The sequence below is a fragment of the Coregonus clupeaformis genome, chromosome 6 (assembly GCF_020615455.1).
Source record: "Coregonus clupeaformis isolate EN_2021a chromosome 6, ASM2061545v1, whole genome shotgun sequence".
Lineage (NCBI taxonomy): Eukaryota > Metazoa > Chordata > Actinopteri > Salmoniformes > Salmonidae > Coregonus > Coregonus clupeaformis.
The window spans coordinates 33,533,120-33,543,119 of NC_059197.1; the positions used below are offsets into that span (position 1 = coordinate 33,533,120).

The window sequence follows — 10,000 nt, forward strand, 5'->3', positions numbered from 1 at the left end:
CTGCTATCATTATCTCCTGCTCTAATTATCTCAATATGCAACAGCTATGGCTTTAGCCACTTCTGCAGTGGTAAGCACTTTCTATAGGACCTGAAGAGATCAGAGGAAATGGGAAGGGAGGGAGGGGCGGTACTTAGTCCAGTGCAAAATGGAAAGAACATTAGTCTTCATCCTTCAATTCTAATCCTCCCCCTGTCCTGAACATTAGCTCCAGTCCTAGTCTTTAATCACCATTATCCACCCCTTAAAGATGGAATCCTCAGTAGTGCCACTGTCTGTTCCACCACCGTTAGAACTGTTTTAGGGGAGTGGGGGAGTGTCACGCATCAAGGTAAATTGCAGTTCATATGCTGCTGTTCTATCGCGCGTGCAGTGATGTCAGGGAAAAACAGTGTTGTTGTTTGCAGTAACTTCTTTGTTGTTGTAATATTACAAACAGACCTGGTAGTTTGACCTTTAAGGATTCCAGATTTAACTTCACCCCTAATGCCTCCCCCAAACTCTAACCTCCTTCTGTATGGTGCTTTCTAACCCACGACGGGGAACCATACAGTATGCACCAGTACCTCTACAGTGTTTCCTCTTCCTCATAACAACCCCAAACTTCACTACTGCACTGCTGTTAGACACAACACAGGAGAGGAGGAGGAGGGGGAGGAGGAGGAAGAGGAAGAGGAGGACCATACACAATTAGTCATTGCATGGTGTGTGTGTGTGTGTGTGTGTGTGTGTGTGTTATACCTGACCGGGCTTGGCAGGGTCTCCAGATTGCATCTCCTCTCTCTCCCCTCTGTGCTCTCGCTCCTCCCTCTCTTCTCTCTCCTCCCTCTCTTCTCTCTCCTCCCTCTCTTCTCTCTCCTCCCTCTCTTCTCTCTCCTCTCCACTGCCTGAGTGCCTCCTGAAAGGAGCGAGCTGACTCCTCCTCATCGTAGTCTCCTCCCAGCATCTCCTTCTCCTCTTCCTCCTCCAGTTCATCAACCTCCTCTTCCTCCTCCATCGAGGGATTCACAACTAAAACCTGTGACATTGAGAAACACAATGATCACTTTAAGAAAGGAGGAAGGTAAGGAAGCATTTCTAATAACCTGGCCAGTGACATTATCTACCGATGACCTCTCACCTGGCTTCCCTGTGCATTGTGGGTATGTTTAACAGCGGGAGCGGCCTGGGTCCTTCTCTCCGGCCCCCTCGCCCCTCCTCCACTCCCAGCCGTCTGGGAATCAGGCTTGGGCTGGACCTGTCTCTGGAAGTGGCTCACTACATCCAGCGAGGTCACCGAGGTCTGGATCTCTGTCTGTGAGGAGAGTGACACACATACACATCTTTACAACTACTCCTGTTGCTACAGCACGGCTCTGAGAAGATGGCTCAGGGCTACCAGTTCTACTCACACTATGTCTACGCTGCCCAAGTCAGCATGTATTTAATTACCCATGAAGCACGTGGGCTCATTCACAAATTCTCCTCCTGACCCCTGAAACAGGAAATCACTTCCACCATCAAATTACATTATTTCAATTAAAATCCACACATCAAATATGAACGTCCTCTATGAATATGCCTTAAAAATAGGGTCTGATTGATTCTCTCTGCGCCAGGGGCTGAGGCCATTATTCTATCCATCACCAGTGTGACCACACAGGTTAACCTATCCCTATCAACGCTGCTGTGTCCTTGAGGCATCCGCCTCACTGGGAGGGAGAGCGAGAGAGAGAGAGAGAGAGAGAGAGAGAGAGAGAGAGAGAGAGAGAGAGAGAGAGAGAGAGAGAGAGAGAGAGAGAGAGAGAGAGAGAGAGAGAGAGAGAGAGAGAGAGAGAGAGAGAGAGAGAGAGAGAGAGAGAGAGAGAGGCGAGAGAGAGAGAGAGAGAGAGAGAGAGAGAGAGAGAGAGAGAGAGAGAGAGACATATTAAAGCAAGATAATAGGAGAGAGAAATGAAAGCAGGAGAAAAGGGAATATATTTCATCCAAATATCCTCCAAATGTAAAAAGTAGGGGTGTGAACGTTTAAATGACATTGGGATCGTTAACGTTTAGAAATAATCCCCTAAAATCCCGTACAAAATTAAACTCACAGTGTAGTTATCACAAAACGACCACTAACAAGTCCCGATCATCATCATAAAGGGAAAAATGTAAATGTACATAACTTACGTAACAATGCTGTAACATTAGTAGGATATATGCATATTTTAAATGATTTTCCATGGATATAAAGCGATCAGCACGTCATCGTCGTTAACGGTTGTGAAAACGGCAAAGAGACAGGACAGCAGCGAAGTCATGTACTGCAATATTTTGAGAAGTTGGAATGAGAAGGTGGTTAAATAAAAGCAAACATTGCAAGGTGCAATTGAGCTCCAGTGGCAGTCAGTGGAGGCTGCTGAGGGGAGGACGGCTCATAATAATGGCTGGAACGGAGCCAATGGAATGGCATCAAACACATGGAAACCATGGAAACCATGTGCTTGCTGTATTTGATACCGTTCCATTTATTCCGCTCCAGTCATTATCACGAGTGCATCCTCCCTTATAAAGATACCACCAACCCCCTGTGGCGGCAGTACAGGTGCAATGCTTAACCATCTGAAAGGGAGTCACCGTGAGACCCAACCCGTTGCTGGCAGCAGAAATGATTGCAGTTGATATGCAGCCATTGTCAATGGTAGAGGATGTCAGCTTCAATGCCCTGATGGCATTTCTAGAACCAGACTACAACATGCCATGTCGAAAAACCGTGACGGTCTGGATGGAGAAATTGTACAACGATTGCTCTGCAAGGACAAAGGGCTCTCTAGCATTATACTGTATGTGGCGTTAAACATCAAACTGTTGGACGTCTATGAACACGTTGTCATTCATCACAGCAACAGCCATCCTACTGGTGAACAGTGGGACGTTAAGTCCCATGTAGTGACAACTGAGAACATGGAGGAGAGGGACACAGCAGAGAACCAAAAACAGCATTAACTACCATCGTTGCTGAGTGGCTGGGGGACAGCAGTAAGGCGAGAGCTGTCTGGTATGTAGCCAGGACTGCATTGCCCCCTACTGGTCATACCAATGGTTTATATACGTCATTGGGTCATACGCAGGATCATACTGTATCTGAATAGTGAATTCCCATCATTTAAATACTTTTTTCTTATCGTTTAAACTATAAAAAAATGGCAGTTTACATCCCTTGTCAAAAGAACACCTCTAAGAACACATCTTAAGGGAAGTATATCGTTTATATATGAGAAGGTGATCCTTTGGTTATAGCTAAATGACCCAATGTCTACAGTCTAGAAGTACTGCAGAGTTGATCTAGTTTAAAAGCTGTATTTTCTATACACATGCTTATTGTTTGGTTTGTGTTACTTTTCTGAAACATGGCTGGAGACCATCTGAATATGAGTGACCCTGTTTCAGAGTGGAGGGCTTTGGAACAGGACTGACCCCAAACAACCAGGCTTTGGAACAGGACTGACCCCAAACAACCAGGCTTTGGAACAGGACTGACCCCAAACAACCAGGCTTTGGAACAGGACTGACCCCAAACAACCAGGCTTTGGAACAGGACTGACCCCAAACAACCAGGGTGAGAGACAGACAAGCTTGGCCCGACACATCACTGGGAACAACACACATACAGGTAAAAGTCAGTAAATTAGAATATTTTGAAAAACTTGATTTATTTCAGTAATTGCATTCAAAAGGTGTAACTTGTACATTATATTTATTCATTGCACACAGACTGATGCATTCAAATGTTTATTTCATTTAATTTTGATGATTTGAAGTGGCAACAAATGAAAATCCAAAATTCCGTGTGTCACAAAATTAGAATATTACTTAAGGCTAATACAAAAAAGGGATTTTTTAGAAATGTTGGCCAACTGAAAAGTATGAAAATGAAAAATATGAGCATGTACAATACTCAATACTTGGTTGGAGCTCCTTTTGCCTCAATTACTGCATTAATGCGGCGTGGCATGGAGTCGATGAGTTTCTGGCACTGCTCAGGTGTTATGAGAGCCCAGGTTGCTCTGATAGTGGCCTTCAACTCTTCTGCGTTGTTGGGTCTGGCATTCTGCATCTTCCTTTTCACAATACCCCACAGATTTTCTATGGGGCTAAGGTCAGGGAGTTGGCTGGCCAATTTAGAACAGAAATACCATGGTCCGTAAACCAGGCACGGGTAGATTTTGCGCTGTGTGCAGGCGCCAAGTCCTGTTGGAACCTGAAATCTCCATCTCCATAGAGCAGGTCAGCAGCAGGAAGCATGAAGTGCTCTAAAACTTGCTGGTAGACGGCTGCGTTGACCCTGGATCTCAGGAAACAGAGTGGACCGACACCAGCAGATGACATGGCACCCCAAACCATCACTGATGGTGGAAACTTTACACTAGACTTCAGGCAACGTGGATCCTGTGCCTCTCCTGTCTTCCTCCAGACTCTGGGACCTCGATTTCCAAAGGAAATGCAAAATTTGCTTTCGTCAGAAAACATGACTTTAGACCACTCAGCAGCAGTCCAGCTCTTTTTTCCTTAGCCCAGGTGAGACGCTTTTGCGCTGTTTCTTGGTCAACAGTGGCTTGACACGAGGTATGCGGCAGTTGAAACCCATGTCTTTCAAGTGTCTCTTGGTGGTGGATCTTGAAGCCCTGACTCCAGCAGCTGTCCACTCCTTGTGAATCTCCCCCACATTTTTGAATGGGTTTTTTTTCACAATCTTGACTAGGGCGCGGTGATCCCTATCGCTTGTACACTTTTTCTGACCACAGTTTTTCCTTCCCTTTGCCTCTCTATTAATGTGTTTGGACACAGAGCTCTGAGAACAGCCAGCCTCTTCTGCAATAACCTTTTGTGTCTTTCCCTCCTTGTGCAATGTGTCGATGGTCGCCTTTTGGACAGCTGTCAAATCTGAAGTCTTCCCCATGTTTGTGTAGGCTTCAGAACTGGACTGAGAGACCATTTAAAGCCCTTTGCAGGTGTTTTGAGTTAATCAGCTGATTAGTTTGTGGCACCAGGTGTCTTCAAAATGTAACCCTTACACAATATTCTAATTTTGTGACACACGGAATTTTGGATTTTCATTTGTTGCCACTTCAAATCATCAAAATTAAATGAAATAAACATTTGAATGCATCAGTCTGTGTGCAATGAATAAATATAATGTACAAGTTACACCTTTTGAATGCAATTACTGAAATAAATCAAGTTTTTCAAAATATTCTAATTTACTGACTTTTACCTGTATACTATAAAACTGTGTGTGGATGATTCATGTATGCAAGCACACAATCACACACACACAGACACTGACAGGTGGACGGACTGAAAAGAGAGAAGGAACACTGCATGCTGAGTGCTGATGAAATTAATTGTATGTTTTTCTCCCTCTTGTATTTTTTCACTCTCTCTCTTTTTTGAAGGCAAATCAAACAGGATTCTGAGTGTGGAGACGTCCGTGTCAATGGCCATGTGTATAATCCTAGATCTGTCCTGCCAAACACACAGCCTCCCCTTGACTGTGTGTGTGTGTGTGTGTGTGTGTGTGTGTGTGTGTGTGTGTGTGTGTGTGTGTGTGTGTGTGTGTGTGTGTGTGTGTGTGTGTGTGTGTGTGTGTGTGTGTGTGCCAAACACAATGGCTTCTGGGCATAGCCAGTCTGTTAGTTATTCTGACTCTTTGGAAGTGTGTGACAGAGATATCAAACAGTGGAAGTGAATTGTTGGTCAGCAATACTGACAGAGACAGAGACAGAGACACCACAGAGACAGAGACACCACATAGACAGAGACACCACAGAGACAGATACACCACATAGACAGAGACACCACAGAGACAGAGACACCACAGAGACAGAGACACCACAGAGACAGATACAGACACCGCAGAAACAGAGACACCACAGAGAAGAGACACCACAGAGACAGAGAGATAGAGAGAGACAGAGACAGAGACACCACAGAGACAGAGACACCACAGAGACAGAGACAGAGAGAGAGACAGAGACACCACAGAGAAAGAGACAGAGAGAAAGAGAGAAACCGAGACAGAGACAGAGTCAGAGACAGAGACAGAGACAGAGTCAGAGACAGAGAGTCAGAGACAGAGTCAGAGAAAAAGACAGAGACACCACAGAGACAGAGACAGAGACACTACAGAGACAGAGACACCACAGAGACAGAGATACCACAGAGACAGAGACAGAGACACCACAGAGACAGAGTCAGAGACACCACAGAGACACCACATAGACGGAGACACCACAGAGACAGAGACACCACAGAGACAGAGACACCACAGAGACAGAGACACCACAGAGACAGAGATAGAGAGATAGAGAGAGACAGAGACAGAGACACCACAGAGAAGAGACACCACAGAGACAGAGAGATAGAGAGAGACAGAGACAGAGACACCACAGAGACAGAGACACCACAGAGACAGAGACACCAGAGAGACAGAGACACCACAGAGACAGAGACAGTGAGAGAGACAGAGACAGAGACACCACAGAGAAAGAGACAGAGAGAAAGAGAGAAACCGAGACAGAGACAGAGTCAGAGACAGAGACAGAGACAGAGTCAGAGACAAAGTCAGAGAAAAAGACAGAGACACCACAGAGACAGAGACAAAGACACTACAGAGACAGAGACAGAGTTAGAGACAGAGACAGAGACACCACAGAGACAGAGACAGAGTTAGAGACATAGACAGCACAGAGATAGAGACAGAGACACCACAGAGACCGAGACACCACAGAGACAGAGACACCACAGAGACACCACAAAGACAGAGACACCCAGAGACAGAGAGAAAGAGAGAGAGAGAGAGAGAGAGAGAGAGAGAGAGAGAGAGAGAGAGAGAGAGAGAGAGAGACAGAGTCAGAGACACCACAGAGACAGAGACACCACAGAAACAGAGACACCACAGAGAGAGACAGAGACACCACAGAGACAGAGATACCACAGAGACAGAGTCAGAGACACCACAGAGACAGAGACACCACATAGACAGAGACACCACAGACAGAGACATCACAGAGACAGAGATACCACAGAGACAGAGACACCACAGAGACAGAGTCAGAGACACCACAGAGACAGAGACACCACAGAGACAGAGACAGAGTCAGAGACACCACAGAGACAGAGACACCACAGAGACAGAGACAGAGACACCACAGAGACAGAGACACCACATAGACAGAGACACCACAGACAGAGACATCACAGAGACAGAGACAACACGGAGACAGAGACACCACAGACAGAGACAGAGTCAGAGTCAGAGAGAGAGACAGAGTCAGAGACAGAGACACCACAGAGACAGAGACACCACATAGACAGAGACACCACAGAGACAGAGACACCACAGAGCCAGCGACACCACAGAGACAGAGACAGAGAAAGAGACACCACAGAGACAGACACCACAGAGACAGAGACACCACAGAGACAGCGAGAGAGACAGAGACACCACAGAGACAGAGACACCACAGAGACAGAGAGAGAGAGAGACAGAGACACCACAGAGACAGAGACAGAGTTAGAGTCAGAGAAAAAGACAGAGACACCACAGAGACAGAGACAAAGACACCACATAGACAGAGACACCACAGAGACAGAGACAAAGACACCACAAAGACAGAGACACCACAGAGACAGAGACAGAGTTAGAGACAGAGACACCACAGAGACAGAGTTAGAGACAGAGACACCACAGAGACAGAGACAGAGACAGAGTCAGAGACACCACAGAGACAGAGACACCACAGAGACAGAGACACCACAGACAGAGACATCACAGAGACAGAGATACCACAGAGACAGAGACACCACAGAGACAGAGTCAGAGACACCACAGAGACAGAGACACCACAGAGACAGAGACACCACAGACAGAGACAGAGTCAGAGTCAGAGAAAGAGAGAAAGAAAGAGTCAGAGACAGAGACAGAGACAGAGTGAGAGACAGAGACACCACAGAGACAGAGACACCACAGAGACAGAGACAGAGTCAGAGACAGAGTCAGAGACAGAGTCAGAGAAAAAGACAGAGACACCACAGAGACAAAGACACCACAGAGACAGAGACAAAGACACCACAGAGACAGAGACACCACAGAGACAGAGACACCACAGAGACAGAGACAGAGACACCACAGAGACAGAGACAGAGACAGAGTGTGTGCATGTTTGCATGTGTGTATGTACTGTTTTCCCTCCCCGTGCATCCCGGTGCAGGTGTGTGTAATCAGTGTGAGGCCATGTGATCAAGCGCGGTTCATTTTTCAGGGGTTTCTATGGATCAAAAAAGGCCTTGGGTGATCGGCGTGGCAGGGGTCATTGCAGGAGCACGGTCGGCGTGGCTTGATTTTAGAGAACATTTTAAAGGCCCCCATCTTGGTGGTGTAGAGACATTTGTGAGGTACATTTTTGTAGTTTTAAAGCAAATTTCCTGCAATTCTACACATTTTGCCATGCAGCTGAGAGAAAATGTTGCAGTTATAAAGCATATTTCCTGTAATCCTACATATTTTGCCATGGCTAATGCTGTGTCCTTTTGCTCAAACATAATAACAAAATCTATACTGCTAAATTCATTGTCTAGCTTTTATTTTGGTGATTGTTAGTTCTCAAAGATGATATAAAACTCAAATCTATTTTTATTTGTCACATACTTGGTAAACAACAGGTCCTTCCCAACAATGCAGAGAGAACCAATAGAAAAGCCTTAACAATACATAGGTCGTTTATCACTTCTACATCCTTTATATCTGCTTTTAGTCCTTTAAGTTTACACTGAAAGCGGTTGTCCATGCCGAAAGGATTAAAATGGCAGAAAAACCTGTGTTTGTTACAGTTTTTCTCAATTGCTAAAACACTAAACCCTATTGTCTGAACCAAATGCTCAGTTGCCTGAACCCACTGATTGAATCAATCACTCTTTTGGCAAAACCATAAGCACTTTCACCTGTTTAGACACAACTTGCCAACACATTTTCATTGTGATGCACCCGTGCTGCATAATGGTGAGCACATGTGACAAAAGTCAAACACAATTAGAGCACAGGTATCACCACTTGAACACAACAACTCAAAATTGATCACACTTGTGGCTAATGATGTGAGGGAACATATACAGTAAGCCAGTTCAGAGAGCACTGGTTTGTGAGGCCCTACAATGGATAGAAATCTGAGAGGAAGAGTTTGTGTGAGAGGAGGTCGAGGTGGTCGAGGTGGTCAGTGAAGACAAAGAACAGTAATATCTGATGAAATCAGAGCTACTGTGATTGACCATGTTCTTGTCCATGGTATGAGCATGAGGGAGGCTGGACAAAGGGTACAACCAAACATCAGTAGATTCACTGTGTCCACCATAATCCGAAGATTTAGAGAAGAGAACAGGTAATTACCTTTTTTGACATTATAGTACAGTATGTAAATGTTGACAGCAATTACTGTATGACATACTATATACTGTACCACAGTATACTGTAAGTGAATATATGTTTCAGTACATCACTGTACCAATGTACTGTAGTATTGTAATGGAGGGTTGGTCTAACTGTTTGTAGGCCTAGTATTCCATGTATATTTTTGTAACTCCATGTTCTCTTTTTGTAGAATTGAAAGACTGCCACATGGGGGTGGGAGGACAGGTATGTTCTCCCCACACCAAGAGACCCTAATTGTTGATATGGTCCGTAAGAAAAATGCCATTAAACTGAGCGAAATTCAGCAGAAGATCATTGAGGACCATTTACATTTTGAGGGTATCAACAGTGTCAGCCTCTCTACTGTTGATCGTGTCCTCAAGCGCAACAGACTGCGCATGAAACAGCTATACAGAGTGCCCTTTGATCGCAACTCAGACAGAGTCAAAGAGCAAAGATTCCAGTATGTACAGGTTGGCATATATCCAGACACATTCAATGTTGATTACTCTAAGTAGTGATTTACTGTAGTGGCCTAAATCACTTTTTTCCGTATCACTTACAAAACTATAT

The 10,000-nt window shown here is 45.2% G+C and overlaps 1 protein-coding gene across 5 annotated transcripts in view; it reads right to left on the reverse strand.

Annotated features, from left to right (window-relative positions):
* Positions 1 to 10,000, reverse strand: part of LOC121567589 (signaling mucin HKR1) — a 63,130-nt gene that overhangs the window by 35,317 nt on the left and 17,813 nt on the right. For all 5 annotated transcript variants that reach the window (XR_006001126.2, XM_041877759.2, XM_041877758.2 and 2 more), the window contains exons 8-9: positions 1,121 to 1,294; positions 742 to 1,018 (exon numbers count right to left, since the gene is read on the reverse strand). Coding sequence is in view for 4 of the 5 variants with exons in the window: in XM_041877759.2 (XP_041733693.1) it covers positions 742 to 1,018; positions 1,121 to 1,294 (451 nt within the window). In the remaining variant the exon portion in view is untranslated. The remainder of the gene's footprint in view (positions 1 to 741; positions 1,019 to 1,120; positions 1,295 to 10,000) is intronic.